This window comes from Mugil cephalus, chromosome 7 (genome assembly GCF_022458985.1).
Source record: "Mugil cephalus isolate CIBA_MC_2020 chromosome 7, CIBA_Mcephalus_1.1, whole genome shotgun sequence".
NCBI lineage: Eukaryota > Metazoa > Chordata > Actinopteri > Mugiliformes > Mugilidae > Mugil > Mugil cephalus.
This window is the reverse complement of record NC_061776.1, coordinates 5,306,879-5,329,127: the sequence shown is the minus strand read 5'-3', so window position 1 is coordinate 5,329,127 and position 22,249 is coordinate 5,306,879. Positions and strand designations below refer to the sequence as shown.

The following is a 22,249-nucleotide window of genomic DNA, read 5'->3' as shown; positions in this document are numbered from 1 at the left end:
CCGCTAGTTAGCTGGTAAAAATGTGGGGAAGAGGACAGAGAGGATTTATTATAAGCAATGCTTCGGGTCATTAAGTCCGGTGTGAGCGAAACAACATGCTGGCGCAAGCATAAAAAAGGTCCAGAGACGCTTTAGCCGGCTTCATCAAACCATTGACGCGGGGGAAAAAAAAAAGAAACATACACAAAAAAAAAAGAAGAAGAAGAAGAAGAAGGAGGGCAGGTTGTTATTGTGAAAGTACCATAACCGTGGTAATAAAAGTGAAAAATATGTCCCTCTGCGCTTTTCTTCATTGTGTTCTGACCCGCCGCCCTGTGAGTAAAGGCAATATTTCCTAACTGATGGTGGGTGGTGACGCCCACCAGACCCTTTCATAATGGCCGTGACCACAAACGCTCACTCTTGATATCGCACCTAATTGATGTGAGGCAGTGAGGCGGCGACACCAGGACTATATATATATATAAATATATATAAAAACTGAGAAAATCCACAGTGAATCACAAGGGAAGGGGGCCGGGGCGGCTACAGCCTAATAGGCAATACAGTATATCAGTTTAAAAGAGGTGGAAGGGGGGGGAGGAAGAGGAGGGGAGCAGATATAAAAGGCGCCGGAGATAAAGGATCGCTCCGGCGGAGTTTTTTCTCAATGCCTCCTGAATTACGTTGTTATCGACTGGAAATGCGCCCCGGACGTTTTGAGGATATACAGATAGAAAATAAAAAGAGAGGGTTTGCAGTTATTATGTTGCTGAAGGAAGTCAAAAAAACAACAAACCTCCAGGACCTTGTCTGTGTTTTAAATAATATGTTTATTGAGGGGGCGGGGCTTAGCTGGAGGCAAAACATCTCAAACAGCGTAGCTTGTAAACGCCAGTTAGCATATTTCAACGGGCTGTTTTTTAGCTGGAATGGACGAGGAAAACGTATATTTTATAGAATATATTAATGCACTCGCTCCCTGAGACCATGAGTGGTGTTATAAAAAGTTGACTCTGACTGATGGGACTATATTCACTGACCCCAGTGAATCACGTTGTTATCACCCCGGACGTTTGAGGATATACAGATAAAAAATAAAAGAGAGAGTTTGCAGTTATTGAGTTGTTGAAGGAAGTCAAAAAACAAACCTCCGGGACCTTTTCTCGGCCTATTTCACTGGTTTAAAATGCTTCAAATAAGAAATTCTAATATCCACACTTCATTAAAAAGTCAACTTTGCCTTTTGTTCGTTCGTTACACTTTGCATTTTAGGACCTCAGCGACACTTGGTGGGAGGACTTCTTGCCTGATTAAAATTTAATACACAAGAACAAAAGGACCAAACTAAATGTTTAAAGGTTGTTTAGGTTCCTGAACGCAACACTGCTCACCAGAAAGACAAGGGATTAGTCCAACATCCAGTTAGTAAACGACAGGATATACATGCAGAATATACAAAGCCGCCTTAGTTGTATATAACAAAGCAAAGTTAGCAGCACACAAATCATCTGAGCTGTGATGACACCGTGGAGTTGGATTTGAATTTACAAACAAAATGCCTGTGACTGGTTGCAGTATCTGGACTCTCCAGTATTTGTTTTTCCTCTGTAACGCACCCCGTCATGAAATCCAAACGGACTCATGTTCTGATAAGAGTTCAGTCCGCCTGTTCTCTCAAGGAAGTTTTCTTGTGGGAAACACTGATAACATTAATGTGCTCAACTAATAATAATTCACAGAACTTTCATATCCACATTCACGAGTTGACTTCTGCAACTGTTCCTCGACTCTGCTAAAGAAACGAATCCATCAAAGTATCAAAGTTGGTTTTACTCCAAAGGCCCTTTTGTCAAGAGTTTCAAAAGTTTCTGCAAAGCTTCTAAAACCTCAATGGCTTCTGCATCGGCATTAAAAGCGAGCCTAAGTACTTCATGTACTTCAAATTAAAAAAAAAAAAGAGAGAGAGCTTCAAGAAGCTCATAAGAAGTCTTTAATACTTGGCCAGTGCAGAAAAACTACACAATACTGGCTATAATTTATAAAGTAGAGTTGTTGAAGTTAAATTATTTAGAGAATTTAGAGAATGGTAATATTGTTTAATTTATCTTAGTATCTTGACTTCGTTGAGTTTATGCAAAGTTGATGCAAAGATTGAAATATGAGTTATTTGTTTGTTGTCTGGTTTAAATTGAGAGATTTTGGTTCTTGGTTCGGTTTGGAGAAAATTGTGGATTTTGTTCAAAATGAGCAGTTTAAACAAATTCTATTAACACGATTTTTGTGATCCAGTTTATCTCCCTGGTTTCCAAAGCAGGAAGTAGTCGTTTTCGACAAAAACAATGTCAAACAAAATATATAACTGTTTACTTTAATAACTGTAAATAGCTGCGCAAGACCAGAATCGCCAACAATTCAAAGTCCCAACGTCCTCAAACTAGTACTTGCTAATTAGCCAGGTTGTTGAATTTGCGGCTCATATCAAACTAGAAACGTTAATAAGCATAAACAAATAATTTTTAACCGTAGAATTTGATGGGGTTTTGTTATGTTTTTACAGACTATTGTATTGACCCTTTGCTACCACTAGATGGCAGACTCAAGTGTCCACTAACGAGGACAATGGGTTTAAATGAAGCAGAATAAGCTGCAATAAAACCTAAAACTTAAAAGTATTCATTTTATTCGCAAATGAAACAAAACTAAACGCTGACATTTTTCAAGCCTTTCCCGAATTTTGGCAGCACTGACGATTCAAGGTAAATAACTCGACAGTTTGGTTATGAGCGAGTTCAAAGAAGAAGAAGAAGAAGAAGAAGAAGAAGCTCAATACCTGCGGAAGTCGAGCAGCGTCCGGCTGGTCTCTGGGACGTTCTGGTTGAGCCAAGTCAGGAAGTGGAACTGAGTGACAGTCCTCGTCTCGTTGGTCTGCATGTTCTTCAGGTAGAAGCTACGGACCAGGAAGTCGTCGCACCAGATGTGTTCGGACACCAGGTTCACCTGCGAGGACACGGTGAACGTAGTCAACTTTACAGAAGCCAGTGGAAGAAAAATGTTGTAGCTCCAGTCCAAGCCCACGATCAGTGAGTTCTTCTAGAGGAGTGGAGTCACTTTACCTCGTAGATGTGGTACAGGTTGGATCCTTCGTCGGGCCAGTAATGGTAGCACTGCTTCACCCCGTTCTCCACGAGAGGCGTCAGCATGACGATGACCACGCAGCCATTCTCCCACACCATCTGCAGACGAGATACACAAATAAGCAATTTTATCTAAAGATCCAAATCTGTGTTTATCACTGAGGACAAAAATTATTCGTTCTAGGTTTGCTTGTTTGTTTGTTTGATCATTTAAAATGAAAGAAATGCAAATACGATTGAAAAAGAAACAAACGACAGAAAAATAAAAAGACTTCCAATATGTAACATGAATTTCCCGTAAGTTCGAAAAGGAGAGGCCCCACCCATTGTCAGTATTGATATTTAATGATTCAATATCTTCTTCTTATTATATATTTATATTAACTATATTATCACCTTTAAACACCTGACATCAGGCTGTTACTAGAGATAGATACCAAACTAAATTTCATTGTAATTTGTGCGCAATGACAAAGTTATTCTTCTCCTAGGGTTAGCATTAGGGCTACATAATATAAGCACATTCACCTACAGAAAAAGACAAAATAATAACAACCTAATAATATGCTTTACATGCCTCTTCTTCATCCTTATACCTCGTGAAAATCGTCTGAAATTGAATCTAACCAGGTTGTAACAGCTGTCGTGACAGACCAACGTCCAGGACTCGTTGCCCAATGTTCTGAAAAAAACTTTGAAAGCTTATTTAAATGTCAAACACTCAAAAGTAGGAGTCACATTCTTGAAGTGGCGGAGAGCCTCATCTGAGGGCTGTCGACACCTCCCAAAACCTGCCAACAGGATCGTCGACAGACACTCGCCCACTCACTTGGACACCGGTCCGTAATTAGTTTGAATTCTGTGTTTTGCTTTCGCTCTGGAGGGGGTGGACGTGACGGTGTTAGGACGGGGTGGGAGGGACCAGACTTTTAGTTTGAAACCACTGAAAGACGTGAGCGCTAGTTCAAACTCCGGAAAATAATACACTGAATCTAAGAATATGTAATTTTAACAAAGTTTGTCTCTTGACATGAAAATATTACGTTTTCAATTCGTCATTTTGAGTTTTCCATTAACAACTATATGTACGTGGCTCAACAAATCTTATACAGACCCACACAACACACAATTTGCTTGTTTTATTTACTCTGCTCCAAATGTGGCCCGATGTAATAAATTCTGGTTAAATCCCACCAACCAACCAGCTCCACAAAAGAAGAAATCGGAAAAAGTGGGAGACTGGACTTTAAGGTAAGAATTTAAATTAATGTTAGGGATATAGTTGGTTAATTAAGGTTTTATATTGTTGTAGAAATTAATAAGTAAAGTAACTCTATGTGTAATTTGTAATTAACAACAGCAAGTGGCTTCCAAAGACTTTTTATGTGAAACTGTTAGCAAGTTGTTTTAAAATAGTTGATTCAAGTTTAATTTCAGGCTAACGTTTGCAAAGACTAATTTAAAGTAAGTAGAGATTTGTTTTTTCCTCTACGGAACGTTAGCTTAAGGAGCTAACACCGATTAGCCGTTAGCTAACACTGTTAGCAAGACGTTTCAACTGCGAGTTGGCCATGCACTGCTAAAAATACGGTTTCTCCATCTACTTAAAAAAAAGTAAGGCAACTTTATGCATCATTTCATCCTGGTACAACATTAGTAATTCTGTAAGTAAAGTCAATTTACTTTTGCAGATGATGTCAACTTATCTTTACAAGTTGACTTTACTCACAAAAGTGAGTGAAAAAACTTACTTTTGTGACTTTCTGCAAAAGTAAATTGACTTTACTTACAGAATTACCAACAAAGACTACTCTTATTTATGGGATAAAATACATTTTTTTAAGTAGATGGAGCAGTGTATTTTTATCAGTGTACGATGAAGTGAAGCATTATGAAAAATATCCAACAAACAAGATTCAATGAGGTCGACTGGACTTGGAAAAGCTGGACATTGATGTATTTAAACCTTAACCACCCTAAGGTGGATGAAACACCTTCAGGAAACTCTGGCTGTCCTCATTCTACCTTGTTTTCTTGAACACACCAGGACCTGGATGACTGAGAGCCCTCTCAGACACACGGTCCCTCCCCCAGCTGACTCATTCAACAGCCAGACCCGGCGTTCGGGTCGTATTTTTCCTGCTGGCAGTCATATTCTTGGGCGGGCTTGCCCAGGAGATCCATTCCACTCTGATCAGAGGTAACAGTCAGCCGTTAATGGAGGCCATAAAACAATACCGCTCCCACTTCATCGCTCCAGATAATCAAGATGGCCGCACCTGCCGCTCAGTCAGGAGCGCCGCCACACCTTGACGGAGATTTCCCCGACGTTAATTGCGGCGGGTGTTGAATTACTGCACCTCTGCCTCCTCCTCTCAGCCCCCACTGCTCCGGTGATTAGTCTCATGGATCCGAAACGTGTGACGGTGCACTTTTTTTGAGAAATGGAGTTAATTCGCAGTAGCTGACAGGGAGCGGGGGCACTGCTAGCGCTGGGAGGACCTCCTTTTTTTTTTTTTTTTTTGACGTTTGTTAAAATGCTAATTATGTTTAAACTTGTTAAAAAAAAAAAGTTAGCTGGAGTTTCTCATGAACTTGTTAAAGTGTGGTGTTTTAGGACTTTGCCGGAGTTGTCCTGTAATGTGATTCATGTGGTGTAATAACCGCGGCCTCGGCTCCTGATAAGACACAGTGACGCTGGGAACACAACACAACCAGAAACAACCTGAGCACACGGGACTTTTAAAGCTCACGGAGGCCGTGTAATGAGGAGGAGATGAATCATGATGATCAGCAGAAACAGTCTCATTACACACTAACTCCTCCTCGTTCAGCCCTGTTTGTACAACTTTATTGTGTATTTTTTTTTTAAGGTCTGGGACCCTAATGAGGGCTATGGGCAATAATTCCAGATAAACTGTGTTTATTGTGGAAACCACTCTAACGGGTAATTACAAATTTTCCTTTTATAGCTTTGCCTCATGTCTTATTTCAACAAATACATTCGAAATGTATTTCTATGAAGATAAAACAGAGATGGAGCAGAGAATAATGACAGACGGGATCAGAGCAGCGTTCTTCAGAATCTTTATCGTCATTCTACAAAACGTACAAAAAGAAATGTATCTCTAAAACACGACGTGCTGCCTCAACATAAAAATCTGATGTAACAATTATTTCAACCTGGCTAGTATTGAGTACATGACACAAGACTTTTCTAGTTAAGGCCAACTCAGTTACTTACTCTCGTCTTCTACCAGCTTGTTTAAATTAACTTAATTTTAATGTGTTAAAATAATAACAGTTTTATATTTATCATCTATGACACTCAAAGTCACTTTATAGTGGAAATATTAACCTGGTGGTGGTAAAATACCTCAGGAGTCACATCTAACAAGGTTCTTTTTCTTATTTCTTTTCCTTTTGTTCTGCTCAAAAATGTTCAAGCAAATTGTTTCCTCTTTTTTTAAATTTTTTTTTTTATTACAATAACGTCTTTATGTAAATCAGAATAAAATTTAAGTTGTGCTATCTGAATAAACCTCTAAGTTGAGTTAAGACACGTCTGTTATCCGTTGAAAATCCATGTATTAGTGGGTAAAGACCACTTTACTATTAAATTATCAACTCATTATAACGTAAACAACTTCACTGTAAAAACAGCATCACTAGAAAAAAGCAAAATATTCTCATAGTCAATCAGATCATCTTGTATTAAGAAGACAAAAATTCTTAAAATAAGCTCAAAGTTATTAAAATAAGCACAAAATACGAGATGTTTTCCTTTGATACAAGGATTTTTTGTTGTTTTCTCTTTTTTGTGCAGAAAAAGCTAGATTTTGAGCGATACTTACTAACCCTGTGAATCATTTTTTAGAGTGTAACTAATTAAAAATGAAGAAAGACTATAAAATAAAAAAAGGTGCAGTGATACTTTCAGTTGTTTGCGGCTGAAAGATATTGAACTGAGAGGGACAGAGGAAAGTCTGCGGAGAACAAAGAAATAAACGTGGCTCTGTCACGGGGCTAAAGTTCATTCTCTTATCCGAGAGAAAAGCTTCCATCCTCCACCGTCACACATCTAATGAGCAGCATCTCTGTTCAAGTCAATTAAAACTGTTTCACTTTGGTATTATTATTATTATAAATGTTCCACCTCCCACTTGCCTTGGATGTTCACTTGAAGTGGAATTTGCAGAATTTTTGTTCAGCCCTTTCATTTTAAAGTGAGTGGGCTGTTAACAGCTGAGCCGGATGAATACGACGGGGAGCGTTTGTGTTAATTCGGTATCGCTGGCTCCGTTTGGACCAGGGAAAAGTTATATAACGGTGACACATTTGGGGTCACCACTTGCCGAGGGAAGTAAGCGGAGAAGAGGCGATAATATGTGATATGAAGGAGATGTAATAAGCAAATAAAACCATTTGGGGGAAGAAAAAAAAAATGACTTTCATTTCTTGGTGAAATTGGTTTTCTTAATTAAAAGACATTGTTTGATTTCTTTGACGGCTTTTCAGCAGCGCCCTGGAAAACGGGAGACACTTTTATCTTCACAAAAGACAATATACGAGACACTTTCTGGTACATTTTAAACAAGCTGTCTGTTATATTTCACTCAGGTTGACTGTATCTACACAACGTTCCTTTTTCTTCCTGCTTCTTGGTAACCGGGACCACGTCAGGGACGCGAGCGGCTCGACCTTTCCTGATTCCACTGCTCTCACAAGGCAGCAGAGACTAGCTGGAATAACTTATCGATCTCCCGCACTGAGATTCAAACCCAATCCAACGCTCGGGACAGTGGGTGAAGCCCCCCTGCATTAACAATAGGCTCCATCGTAGCCTGGTGTGTATGTGAGCACTACAGCGAAAGATGGATTAATAATGACATCTGCAGAACAAGCTGGTCTCCTGTGTGGCTCGCTGCACTAATATAAATCGGCTAACTCTTGTTTAAGAGGGGAGGACGTATTGATTTTTGTTTGTCGTGTGTGTGTGTGTTTGTGTGTGTGCACTGTGTTTTTTTTTTTACCTGCCAGAAGTCTGCCACGGTGGAGGGCAGCGGACCTTGAGTGGCGATGTACGCCGGGTTCCTGGGATCATGATCCATCTGTGTGGACAGGAGACAGGAAAAGGTTACGAGGTTAATCCACATTTTACACTTTTTCTAATCTGTTTTTTTTTTTTTTTATCTCAGAAACGCGTGTTTTTATGAGCCATCGGGAGATTTCACTTTCAAGAGCGTGTTTTACAGTTTTCAAACGAAAATCAAAGGACAAAATTGAATCAAGTTATTAGCTTCTCTCTATGAGACAAAACATTTCACTGTAGATATAAACAACTTTCAGGTGCTACCTTAAGTGTAGCTGTAATTTATTTTAACCCTCATACATCATTAGGGACATTTTTGTCTATTTGGGCACATCTTGGGTTCATCTGACCATTATCCACTTCCAAATAACTGCGATAGAATCTCGGCTGAATAATATCTGATCATAATGGGAGTCAATGGGACCTTTTTTTTTATAGCAAAGTCGAAATTAAAGTTGAAATTAAAGAAAAATCTAATAGGTGAAGAGAACACTGAAAACATGTCCACTTCCAAAATACTATGTTAGGATCTTAGCTCATTAATAGTTGGTTAAACTAGGAGTCATTTTTGTCTATTTGGGCAAATCTTGTCTTCATCTGGCCATTATTTGTTTTATAACAAAGTCTGCAATAAAAAAGTTTCCAATAAAAAATAAAAAAATTCTAATACTTGAACCGAACACACTGAATGTCAGTAAGGACAAAAATGTCCACTTCCAAAAAACTGTGATAGAATCTTCTGATCTTCTGATTAATATTTGGTTATAATGGGAGTCAATGGGACACCTTTGCCTGTGGATGACTCAAGAGGGTAGTACATTTTAAATCTGATGCAAACAAAAACTAATAATTCATCCAAGTCAATATTTTAGAAAATCATGGTAATTTCCAAAAAAACAAAAAAAAAGTCCAAAAACATTAGTTTTATGGAAAAATGTGTTTTTTTCTTTTCATAAAAAACAGTGACTTTACATAATCAAACTGGCATTTAAAGGCTTCAAAATTATAGATTTATTTGTAGTTTTGTATAGTGCTGATGTTTTTAATAAAAGCCATTGTAAGATTCAACCAACACATTTTTTCAGAAACAACCTCTTAGTTTTTAACCGTGTGCCAGCTTTGATCACTCAAGAACAAAACCACTTAGACTGATTCTGACTTTTGTGATAGAAACGTCAGAGTCTTGTCTTTTAAAAATAGACCAAGACCATGCGAGAGCTCCAAAAGGTTCATTAAATAGCATTCAATTTTCTCTCTGCACGTCCTAAATATGCATTTTTTTATTTTTTTTTTTTTTGCAAAAATGCTGGAATGATGAGCGGTGAAAGAACTCCTGAGTTAATATGCATACCACGCCAGTTTATTAGTGGAGTATTTTAAAAAGCTTCTTGGAGAAGGAGGTGACGGGCTGCACTGTAACGCAGACTTCTTCCCCAACTTAATGAAAATTGCAGAAGGATGGCGGAGGCGTCGCGAGCAGAAGACAGGAGACGAACGTGAGGCGAATCCGCGAGGAAGTGAGTGGCATCTTCGCCTATTACCATGCAAATTGTACGGTAAATGTAATAATTGCCAAGACCAATTTAGCTGGAGGCAATTACACAGGGAAGACAGATCATTTCTGAGGCTTTTTCCCACATGCAACAAATTGTCTTTAATGGTCTCCCTCTGATCCTTTTATGAATGCCAAACAATAATGCACTTCTGATGAACTTAAAATGTGGCAACTCGCAGAGAGCGAAGGTGACACCAGGTACCAGGCCGAGGTTTGCTCATTAAAACATTTCGTAGCTCAAATGTCGTCACGAGCAACAAATACCCGGAGATATCCGCAAATATGTGGACGTTCCGGTCAAAATGTGACCTGATTGTCTGTTGCAGAGTCTCTGGGCGGGGAGGAATGGGAAATATGTCTCACAAGATCCAGAAATGAAAAGAGAAAGAGCAGGAAGGACGGGGGAAGGAGACACAAATTGACACGGAGAAATCAAGAAAGACAAGAAGGAGGGAGTGGGAGGAAGAAGGTGGATGTTAAGAACCTGGTGACAGATGGAGAAAGTGAAGAAGGGAAATGAAACGCAGAGACAGACAGACCTTTATACGTGTCACGTCTCTTTTCACGTCCTCCTCCTTCTGCAGAGACACAATACTTGCTGACATCTCCGAGTGTCTCCAGAATTAAACCCTGGCATTAATGACATTGTGAAAGGACAACTGTCTTTGTCTCTTTCTCACGCTCTTCCACTTAACGAGGAACAAACGCGGAGGACGTGTAATTATCCCCGTTACTGGAGTTTTGTCTTTTCTCTGGAAGGAAGGAAGTGAAACGTGTGTGTGCGATGAAGCTGGTGATGTATCCGACTGTTACGACGGTCTGACACCTCAGTGGCGCCGACGGTCGCTCTACGAGTGTGTTGATTGCCTCTTTGGTTGCGAGTCTATACTTTTCTGGGCTCAGATGAACCCGACAGCTTCTTTTTTGTCTTTTCTGCGTATTCACTTCAAACGTTTTGATTCCGATTTGATCGATGAGGAAGTTCGTTATTTCTGCTGCTCTGTTCGTCCAATAAGTCCCTGAGGTTTTTAAATTCACTATAATGAAACTTAAGCGAAAAGTTGAGCTCAGATGGTTTCTCTTCTGTCCATCACCCCCATAAAGCTCCACTCAAATTAATTAACTGGTCCGGCAAATCGTTACTGGGACGCAATGAGTTCCCAACGGAGACGTCCCAGGACAACTTTAAACCAGCTGGAGGAATTACATCTGGTTTTCAGGTTAATTCAAATGACCTGTTCACATGTTTTGTCACATTAATTTAAAGTTATTTAGTCTATTTCTGTTGCACTTCATTTTCTGCCTTTTATTATTTTATTTTATTTTCATTTTGACTCTTATTCCTACTTCTATGTCTGGTTCGTGTATCTTCTTTGTTATCCTGAGACTCTTGGACAAAACAGTTTCCCAAAGAAGTGATCTTGAATCTTTATTCTCAGTCTTCACTACTCTCGTCCAACTATCAGATTGCTTTCGTTCTCTGAACCATTCAGTCCCAAGTTCTTTAAATGAATTGTAATTCTCCACTTCTTATTGGTTATTCTGTGGGTCTGAACTCAAGTCGCCATCAGATCCATCCACATCGACCACCTTCGTCTGGGACTAGGGACGGGTATCGTTCAGGTTTTATTCGATTTGAAACGGTGCCGGGGCTTAAAGAATGGAAAACCTTGCCCAAAAACAGTGGCTTTTTATTTTTAAGGGCCTTTTTTATAATCTATAAGTTCAACAGAACATCAATTGAAATACTATAAATACAATTAAGACTGAGAAATAACTACAAACAGTAGCGTGGAGTCTGTCAGGCCACCAAAGACGCTACGTTTCTGGTCTTTTAATGAAATGCTATGTGTCATCAGATGTTTAATCCTGTTGTTTGAGCTTTAGTGGGGGGGGGGGGGGGGGGGGGGGGGGCTTAGCCCGGGGCCCCAGACTGTCTTGAAGCAGCCCTGTCCTACTCATTGGAGTCTAACCACCAAAATAAACATTTTATCTCTTGTTATTATCATTACTAGTGTGGTTATTTAGTGTCATGGTTAAAGGAAATCTCCTCTGTGAACAACATGAGGACATATATCATCTAAACTTTTAAAAACACCAACATACAAGTTTCACTGGAGACGTCTTTATTATTGTTTGCTCTGAGGTCGGAGAAAGAACTCATGTACGGCTGAAGGTACTCGTGATTGATTATGTCTCAGGAAGTGTGTCTGTTTTCCACTAATGCTGTGTGTGTCTTAAGGAATGATTGATTGTGTTTGTGAGTAAGTTTGAGCAGCTGAATGATTGATTGTTTGTGCACGAGGGACTTTAGGCCACAAAACACACGTTTTCATGGTACATGTTTTTTTATTCTAATATTTGAGTCTGGTTTGAAAATAAAGCACAGACAAGCGACAAGTTTCCAGGAAATGTGATTATTCAAGAAGTTTTAGTGGCTTGGGCTTTACTAGATCAAAACCTGAACCCTGGATTTGGGTTTTTCAGATTAAACTAGACCTAAATGAAATACTAGATCCCGACCATCCCTAGTTCTGGTTTAGTTGCTTAAGTCAAACTGAATTCTCACAGTGGAGGAGCTTTCATGTGTCCATGACCCAGACGTAGGTAGTAGATGTGTGGTTTAGTGGTTTTACTTGATAAGTTAGAAAAACAGAGTCCCTGATTCTCTGTGAACCTTTAAAAAACAGTGGATTTAAAGCTTCACATGAGACGGTGTAAATGTCTTAAGTGTCCTCAGGCAGATGAGAAGCAGACGGTCAGAGACACCACGGTGTGGGAGCAAATGGGTGAATGAGAGGGAAAATTTGTAAAATGTATCGTCTGCAGAGGTAAAAAAACAAACAAACAAACAAAAAACAACAACCACATACATGAAGTCCATTTAATTAAAGCTAAAGACGGAAATGGTTGAGTTTCAGTTCTAAATGACTAAATGCTGGCTTTTTTATTGTTATTTTTATTCATGAATGAATGTGTGATGTTGCTGCTGCAGTACTGGAGTTACCAAACATTTTTTTTTAAATTGTTTTTAGAGCAATGACAATAAATGTCTATAGTGGGTACACATGATGTCACTTCCTCCCAGGGCCACGCCCCCTGAGTGGCAAAAACACGGTGAAATGTATCAGTAAATACAGAGAGACCAGGAAAAATGTGGATTATCAGATCAAATTAAGGACAACTGGACTCAACAATGATCAATATGAACTAGTATTGATCTGGAAAGTGGATTAGCCTCAGTTTCAGTTCATTTCAGTTCTGATAAATGTAGCTAAATAAAAGACGCTAACGCTAAGAGCTTTACTGAGAAGTATCGTTAGCCACACAATACTGGGTTAAAACTTATCTGACAGCATCTCCAGAACGTAACTTAAGAAGTAACTTAAGGTTTGACTTCATCAGAAAATACAGCATAAATTAACATTACCTGACACTAAATATGAATCACAACACCAGGTTTCTGTGTCTGGATTCCAGTTGTTTCTTCTAATGCAGTGATACATTTACTTCTCTGTTCTTTGGCAGATATCTGTAAAAATATAAAATATATCTCTGACTGGTTTTCAGATCTGTTCGTTCGCCTTTTATTAAATTAATTTTATAATTTAGACGCTATTAAAGCCTATGATTCAAACTAATGCTGCTAATCTCCATGTTCAACTGTCACCTTCTGCCACTCACTGGCCGTAACCATGGAGACCTCAGCTAGCTGTGACGTCACAATCATACCCTCTATTCTATTCTATTCTAACTTTGGAACAATATTCAGACGTAATTTTAGACTTTCTGACATCTGAATTCATCTCTGAGCGTTTGTCTTCTGACTATAGAGGAGCTCCAGGTTTGTTTAGTTCCAGATGTAGGTTTCTCGTTTGTTTGTTTATGGATAGTTAACTGTTCATTCTCCAGTTTTCGTTTTCTTGGAAACCAAAAAGAGCACGGACCTGGAAGATCTGATAAACTCAGGTACTCGGACGGAAAAACACCTTTTCATCTTCTCATCTTTGCTCGTCTTCCTTTGGTTCGGGTGAACGCGCGGTTGGACGGGAACGTTGGGCAGAGGAGGCTCCTTAAATAACACCATGTGCACCATACATCCATCCTTTAATATCAGTGTGTGTGTGTGTGTGTGTGTGTGTGTGTGTGTGTGTGTGTGTGTGTGTCTGTGTGTGGGAGGTGGGAACGGATGCGTGACGGCCTCTCTGAGCGCCGAAGTGTGCGCTCGTGCACGTCTGCGTGGGTGTTTCCGCTCTCTCCTCCGTGTCATCTGTGTGTATTTGTGTCTGAGAACACAGTGTTATTAAGTGTGCGTCCTTTCTTTGTGCGCTTACATGTGCTGCTGTTGTTTTTTTTTTGTGACATTTGACAGGATTGCTCTTTTTGTTCCCGCTCACTCCTGATTCCTTCGCTTCACTCTGCCGCTGTTTGGTGTGGCGCCCAGATTTGAAATGCATGGCGTTTCTGTTGCTTTTAATGGAATACCACTGTATCTGCCTCCAGGGAAACATAAACCCACTATTACACCACTGGTTTCCAAATTGATACACTCACTTACTGCATTCACATGGCTCTTTCTTTCGCCGCCACCCTCCTCTCCTCCTTCCTACAGGCTGTTTTTGCTGCTTAAATCTGCACCGTGCGGAGCGAAGGCCTCGTCAAGCCGCTTCGCACCGCAACAGTAAACACAAAGCGGCGTCAAATTAGCATAACCCAAGGTCACAAACAATCGCATCCCAAGACCCCGCGGATCAATTTGTGTTTTCGCAAACGAGAAGCGAACCCAGATCCTTTCCCCACACCTTCCCCCGAAGCGAGCGAGCGAGCGCTCGCCTGGGGTGTTCGGCCGCACGGCGATCATTAATATTCATGGTGCAGAACGTATACACACAGTGTGAGGCTGCCACCGGAGCTAAGCAAGCGTTGCGTCGAGAAAATTTGTATTGGGGCGACGGTAGGCCGCCTTTGTTTCTGCGATGCCCCGCGGGGACTGTGGGAGCCTGGCACGGCCGGCGCGTTAGAAATGCAGAGGAGGTACTCACGATCGGGCTGGCGTTGATGTAATCAGAGTTGCCTTGACTGTTCTCCACCTTCAAGGTGATCCTGGAGTGATCATCTGAAACATAAAAAAAGAAAACGTAGAAGAATTCAATGCGTTTCGCCTCACGAATGCAAGCGCGCGTCCTGTCACATGCATTTTAATGAGGGGTTTCTTGTGTGTTCAGAATACAGGAGCTCAACAGGAGGCGACCATTTTACGAAGGAATCCACCAGCTCAGGCGTGTGCTCATGGTTTAATAAGGGCGGTTTCAGATAAGAATAGAACTAGTTGACTTTGTTTGTTTAACATGAAACGAAACGATTTGATCAATAAAACACAAAGTCGCAGAGTTTCTTAACCTCCTGAGCTTTTTTTGCATTTTTAATTTCTCCATTTTTCTTTACTTGACCTAATAACTAAAAAAACTAAGCATCGTCTTTGAACAGGAAGTAGTTTTATGTCCTCATGTGTGGACACAGGGATTATTTCACTCAATATTATAATAAAACTACCAATATGTTTATAAAAATATCAAACTGGTAAATTTTCATGTCTGAAAAGCAGAATAACAAACAATGAAGCCCCAACGTTATAGCTCGTTACTACTGATAGAATTTCCCTGTAATATTAAACTAGAAAAATTAATTAGCATAAACAAATTAGTTCAAAATGTAAAATTTGATGAGGCTTCGTACCTTGTTCGGCCGTTTAGTTATGAGGATAAAAGTCTTAATGAAGCAGAATAAGAAGCTGCCACAAACCTAAAACTTGATGTCCCCACACAGAGGTCAGCTCTGTACTGCAGCTAGCTTCCTAGCCTCCCAGCTAAAGGCTCATTTAACGTACCGTGGGACATAGACGCTGTCACCTTACGTACGTGGTCGATGCCGGTTCCATTTCTACCTGTGAGCTCATCAGCCTGTTTCATGGAGCTCAGAGTATCAATCTAAATATCGGTAGTATCGATACCAAGGCCAGTATCTTTTATAACTATATAACTTTTATATTTACTACATTGTTGCTTTTGTTTCACTTATTTTGCTCAACTGTCTTTGTAACTGACTTTATTTTCTGTGTGTTTTTCACATTCTTATATCTGTATTTTTGTTATTATCTGTTCGGTATCGACGATACTAGCCCTGTAGTTACTTGGTATCGCCCGCCTCTACTGTCTCGCTCCGTAACAACACCACCACCCAAACACTAGTGGGCGCTGTCTCTTTTTTTTTTTACCAGTCGGGTTAATGTTTGTTTCTACTTCCTGCTTCACTTTCAACAATGGAAACTGAAATTTGCTCCAAAATTTCACCAAGGACAAGTCATAAAAACACGTAGAACCTCCTCCGTTAACCTTTCCTCTGTGTTCCATCTTTATTGATCCAAAACTATCAGTCTGAAAATTGCAGAGATGGAGACACAGTTGTAAATACTAAAGAGTCGACTGTGTCCCTGAGACTTTTCTCTTATAGTAAAGGAACAGATGCTCAGTAATGGCGTCTAACACCTTCTGCATTATCATTTTGGACAAGAACAAAGGTTGTGGTTGGTGCAGTGGTATCCACAGACGCAGAAAACATCCTAAAACTCAGCCGCTACACCTCCAAACACTTTCTCTCCCTGTAAATTCTGCGGCCGGGCCTCTATTATCAGAAACCCGGGAGTAGATGCGGCGAGCGGGAGGGTTGTAAATTAGTTTTCTATTAAAGCTCTCCTGCACCGACCTCATCAATGATTAAAATTTCTAAGCTTCTTCTGTGGAAATAGCCCATCTTTAAAAAAAAAAAAAAAAAAAAAGTGCTGTCCCATTCTCTCCACTGGGCCGAGGCTTAATGAAATCCAGGTTGTCAGCAGGGAGGGCAGTTTGTCAGGAAGAAATTGCGCTTCCTATTTGAAGCACCACTGGCTTCTTCCAGAACGGAAAACGGAGGAGGACCACTCTCAAAAACAGGACAGGTCCTTCTAAAGCCTCACTTCAGTGACACCAACCACATTTATGATTAGGATTTGAATATATTCGGGTTAAAGGAACATTAGCGCTCAGACAGACGGGCTCACGTCTTGATTACTGGAATCTAAACACACTGAGAAGCAGAGAGCGAAGGGACTTACAGGCCACGACAGCAGCCGAGCGGTTCTTCTTGGCGTTGCCGTCCTTGAGGCCGACGGTGCAGGCGTTGGGTTCGGCTTGGTACGCGCACAGAGCCTCCCACTCCTTCTCCAGGCGGTCCTTGTTCTTCAGGTGGTCCTCCATGTAGGACTGAAGGAGAAGAGGGAAGGGGAGGGTCACTACGGGAGGATATATGATGCAGGCAGCGACTAACCCTAAATCAGACCTTTTATTTGTCACTGTTAACATAAAAAAAAGCAAAGAATGAATTAGAAATGTCATTAGTCTCTATTATTAGATGGTTATTTGATGTTCTGATCAGTTTGTCTTTCAGTTATTTCCTGTATACACCAGGTTTCATGATTAAAGAAGGTAAGAAGTGAGCCGACATCTTTGTTTTCTTGTTTTAATTATTTTTATTTGAGCGGGACTGAGAAGCAGCAGCGCGTGCACACAGAATATGGACGGTGTGGTCTCTCCGTAATGGATGAGGGAACCAAACGAGCTGCTGCTGGTTCTTTAAATGGCTCCAGCGATGATTTATGGTGGCAGTTACAAATGGGGCCGATCTTAATCAGAATTAGCCCCCCCCTTAAAAAAAAAAAAAAAAAAGGCCTAATGGCTTTCAGCTAAAACGAGCAGCGTTTGTTAAAAATGGAAGTCGGCGGCTGGAGGAGAATGGAAACGAGCGCCGGTCGGAAGCGTCACGTGTGCTGCTTCCTGTTTGTGTCGTCTCTTCGCGGCTTCGTTGTGTGTGTGTGTGCGACTGAAAGCACGTGAACGCACACGCAGTGTGTAACCTCTTCTCGTCTATTCGCGTTCTATTCGTTGCTAAAAGCGGCGGTGATGTAAGAAGAGGAGGCCGCGACCCTCCACCTGCACGCAGACGCTTATCACCAGCGGGAGGTCAGGGCCGCCGGCAACACTCAACAATACGCACAACGAGCGCACAAACACCGCACACAGGTTACATTTCTGAGGTTATACACGCAAAATGAAATACGTTCGCCCACACACACACGACTGAAAGGACAAAATCCATACGTGACGCGGTCTGAAAACATCACAACTACATACAGTCCAAACAAGTCTGACCCCCCCCCCCAACACACACACACACACACACACACACACACACACACACCTCCATCCACCCCCCACCCTCTCTCTTCTTCTCTAATGCCAGAGTAATAGGGTTTTGTGGCTGTGTAAAAGGATTATTGCAATCCAATCAGGAGGTGCTGAGATCACCATGTGTCGGCCAAACACTGAATAATCCCCTTACTGCGGTGGGGTGGGGGGGTCATGGGGTGGGGGGGGCTTAGAGTTACAAAAAGGTGCTCGATAATAATAATAATAATAATAAAAAAAAGCTACGCAATAAAACTCCGGCCGTGCACCTGTAGGAAAGAGAGACGCGGCCACGTGGGAGGTGACGTAACTAGGCGGCCATTTTGGATCGAAGGAAGCTGAGAAGAAGGGGAAGAAATCGCAGCGGGGTGCGGTTTCTCAGCAGGGATGGAGGTCTGGTCCGGTCTGGGTGGAGGAGGGGGGGTCCTATCACATCAAACACAGCTGAATTAAAAATCTGGAGGACGTCTACGGGAATAATTTTGAAATGTTCAGTCCAACAAGTCAAACTAAGAAAAAAAAGGACGCTGATGGAAAAGGAGTTAATGGAAAGTACTTTATTTTTTAAATAATGGAGCGTTCTTCGAAAGTTTTAGGTTTTGATAACTTACAAAGTGACGACATCTAACACACAAGGGGCTTGAATCTTGAAAGATGAATTTAACTTTTTTTTTTAATGTTTTGCATCATCCTGACACGTCCACCTTCTCCTCACCTGACCACATTAGAGCCATTTAAAATTTAAAACCCATTTCCTGCAGCCCTTCCTTCCTTCCTTCCTTCCTCCACCCGTTGAACCCTGACCCAACACACAGAACCCAGAACCCTGGAGGAACCCACAACAGGTTCCCACCAGCTCCGGTTAATCTGAGCCGAGGCTCCCGCTGCAGCATAATCTATAACACTTACTGGGCCCGCAACAAAAGACAAGATAATGTGCTTTATATATAGAGTCGCCTAATCCTCTTAAGACACAAGCAGAGAGGATGGGGGGGCGAGGGAAGTGGGGGGGGGGGGTCACGTGGGACCAAGTAATACATTAACTCAGATAAGATGCTGAAAGCTGTTTCTCCTCAAATGAAAAGCAGTGGGTGGATGATGACATGGTGTTTGCCAGGGGTTTACGAGAGGCAATTAATTCCGGGGGAGGTGGGGGCGCTGCTGCTCATCAGGCATCATGTTAGGTTTTTTTTTTGTATTGGGGAAGGAGGGGGGGTGTGAAGGGGGGAGGGGGTAATTTTTATTAATGGCTCAACAGTTGCCTCAATCGAGCGCGTGGCAGGACGTCAGATGAAATATTTGCTTTTCCAGCTGCATGGCTGCACTCGTCTCGCTCCGTGATGGATTCAGAGCCACCCATCCCTCCCCCCCACCACCCCAAACCACCCCCCCACCACCTCCCCGCCGTGACACTCGTTGTTCTGTCTCCGGGTGACATCATGATGTGAATGTGAAATGAGTTTCTCTTGTAGGTGTGAAGAATATTTCTGTGGAAAGTGAAAAAAATTGAATCCCGGCCACAGAGGAAGCGTTCAACTCCACGGAGGAAAAAGAAAAGAGATGACGAGAGAGAGAGAAAGAAAGGATCCATTAAAGACAGAAAGAACTGATTGAAAAATAAAACAATGCAAGAAAGAAAGAAAGAAAGAAGGGATTGAAAGATTGAAAGAGGGAAAGAGAAAGATAAATGAAAGGATGGAAAAAACTGAGAGCATGAAAGAAAATGAATGGGTGAAGGAGAAGAAAGAAGAATAAAAGGAAGAAATGAATAAAAGATGTTTAAAAATATTAACGACAAAGAAATAAATAAGAAAATGAATTGAAACCACTGGTGTGAGAAAAACTAATTCATATTTTATCTTTTCCAGTTCACTCTCTGAAGTTTGGGCCTCAAAGACCTGGTCCAGTTAAATAATAATGATAATAATAATAATAATAATAATAACAATAAAAATAATAATAATAATAAGTGAACATCCATGTGACCGTATCTAAACCTTTCTAAACTTCCTGCTGTAGGAGGAAGGTTTGGACCAATCAGAGCCCTGGTCCGGCTCTGTGGGTGGAACTGTCCGTGGTCCTGAAACTCGCTCTGAACTGAAACTCGCCTCTCGTGATGACGAGCGTCCTTCGACTTACAAACCGCCACAATCATCCTTTTTATTTCCTCCACGGAGCAAAAAACTAGTAAAAGCTGCTCATCCAGCACAGGAGGCTCCTAATAAACGCAGACTATTTGGACAAGTTTAGTGCTATTAACCAATTAAAAGGACATTTACAATCCAACAACTAAATATATAATATAATGAAATACAAACGGTGATAAAAGAGGCTCATTAAAGTAAATCTGACTTCTTGCTCTTTGGGGATTAAACGCTGAAGCTTTTATTAGTGCTACCAAATAAAACGAGTTTCTGGTGTGTGTGTTTTCACCTACATCATCTCAATAAAGCCCAACAGCAACATCTAAAAAGTTATGTTCTCATTGGATGATTTTACCTCATTTTTTATGTTCACGGCCAAATTAAACAGTAGTAAACAATAATTGTTCCGTGGTAATGATGATATGATGATGTCTTTTACCCAGAGTAAACCGAACGCTGTTCAGGAACGTGTTGGAGCTCAGTCATGGTCTCGGTCTCTTTTAAAAGCCGAGACTCTGGAGTTTCTATCTCAAAAGTCAGAATCTCTCTAAGTGGTTTTGGTCTTGAAGAATCAAAGTTGGCACAGTTAAAAAACGAGAAGCTGTCGAGCCCTAAAATGACTTTTATCCATGAAACCAGGAGAAAATGACATATTGCATCATGCAGCATCTGATTGGTTCAAAAAGACACTGCTGTCCAATATAGGACACAGAGGAATGTTAAATGAAACTAAAACTTAACACTGTCTATTTGTGATTAAAAAAATGTGCAAAACTGTATCAGTAAATGTTTTTCCAAATGATTTCAGTTTATTTTTATTGAATAATTTCTCATATTTAACTGTTAATCATATTTCTATGACGCTCGCTGCGATGACTGAGGACTGAGGGGGAGAAGAAGAAACATGAGCCATGTTTGCTCATTTGTCCAAACCCGAACATCGCACGCTTTCTGAAGCTGTGCAGATTTAATTCTATCAGTGTAACGGCATAAAAAAAAAGTCTTAAAAGAGCGTGAACGTCTATGTTACAGCCGGAGAAGACAGAAGTAAAAGAAGATGCTATAATGTTAAACTGGGAAACCCTGGAGGACGTCTGAGACTCTGTTGTGTTTCTAAAAAGAGTCGTGTCCCTCTCACACCTTCTTTCTTTCTGGTCGATAAGAAACAAAACCTAAAATAAATAAAAAGTAATTCCTCTGATTGCAGGCGAGTGTTGATTCATTAACAGAACCAATCATGTGAATTTCATCTGGACCTGATCTGTGTTCATCCACCCCTCACACCTTTTACGTTTCTGTCTCTATAATTAAAGTAACTCGGTGATGATCTGGACCAGAACACAACCTCACACACACAACAAAAACACGCACCTCTTCATTTCTTCCCTCTTATCTTTTCGACGTCGCTAACACAAACTCAAATCTATTTACATCCATGTGTGACCTCAGAGCTTCCACCGAGAGCGCGGGGCTACGGGTGGGTGGGGGTGGGGGGTGGGTGGGGGGGGGTCCCGTTTCTCCTCAACGCGACTCTGGTGTCAATCTCTGGGGTAATTAGTGTCTTCAACACATCAAAAAAAAAAAGATTTTCAAAAGAGATTTTCATCTGCTGCATAGAAGAGGGTGGGGAGTCTGCTTATAGAAAGAGTGGGTGAGATGAACAGAAACCGTAAGAGGAGAGAGTGAGTGAGAGTGGAAGGAAGAAAGAAAGAAAGAAAGAAAGAAAGAAAGAAAGAAAGAAAGAAAGAACAGTCCTGCTGGTTTTTAATGATTTAAAAATGTTTAAAGTTAAAAGGAATCAAAAAAAAAATGTGTTCGCCAGTTGAGGTTTGTCACAGTTTATTTAGTTACTTTTCTAAGTAGATTAATAGTAAGTGACTCGTCTGTGAAGCTGTCGGAGCAGAAGAAGAGGACGTCAGGTTTAATTGAACTTTTTTCACGACCAAGGTCACGGGACTCGTAGATCAACCAGAGCTGATCTAAGAGCATCTGTAAAGAAATAAACTGCCTCATGTTTGTGGACACTCGAGTCAGGCATCGCTATCAGTTGTGTCCATAGACTG

The 22,249-nt window shown here is 40.9% G+C and overlaps 1 protein-coding gene across 1 annotated transcript in view; it reads right to left on the bottom strand.

Moving 5' to 3' along the window:
- Nucleotides 1-22,249, bottom strand: part of LOC125010894 (receptor-type tyrosine-protein phosphatase N2-like) — a 206,381-nt gene that overhangs the window by 22,620 nt on the left and 161,512 nt on the right. The window contains exons 15-19 of the mRNA XM_047589809.1: nt 16,914-17,061; nt 14,806-14,879; nt 8,150-8,227; nt 3,096-3,215; nt 2,813-2,979 (exon numbers count right to left, since the gene is read on the bottom strand). Of these exons, the coding sequence (XP_047445765.1) occupies nt 2,813-2,979; nt 3,096-3,215; nt 8,150-8,227; nt 14,806-14,879; nt 16,914-17,061 (587 nt within the window). The remainder of the gene's footprint in view (nt 1-2,812; nt 2,980-3,095; nt 3,216-8,149; nt 8,228-14,805; nt 14,880-16,913; nt 17,062-22,249) is intronic.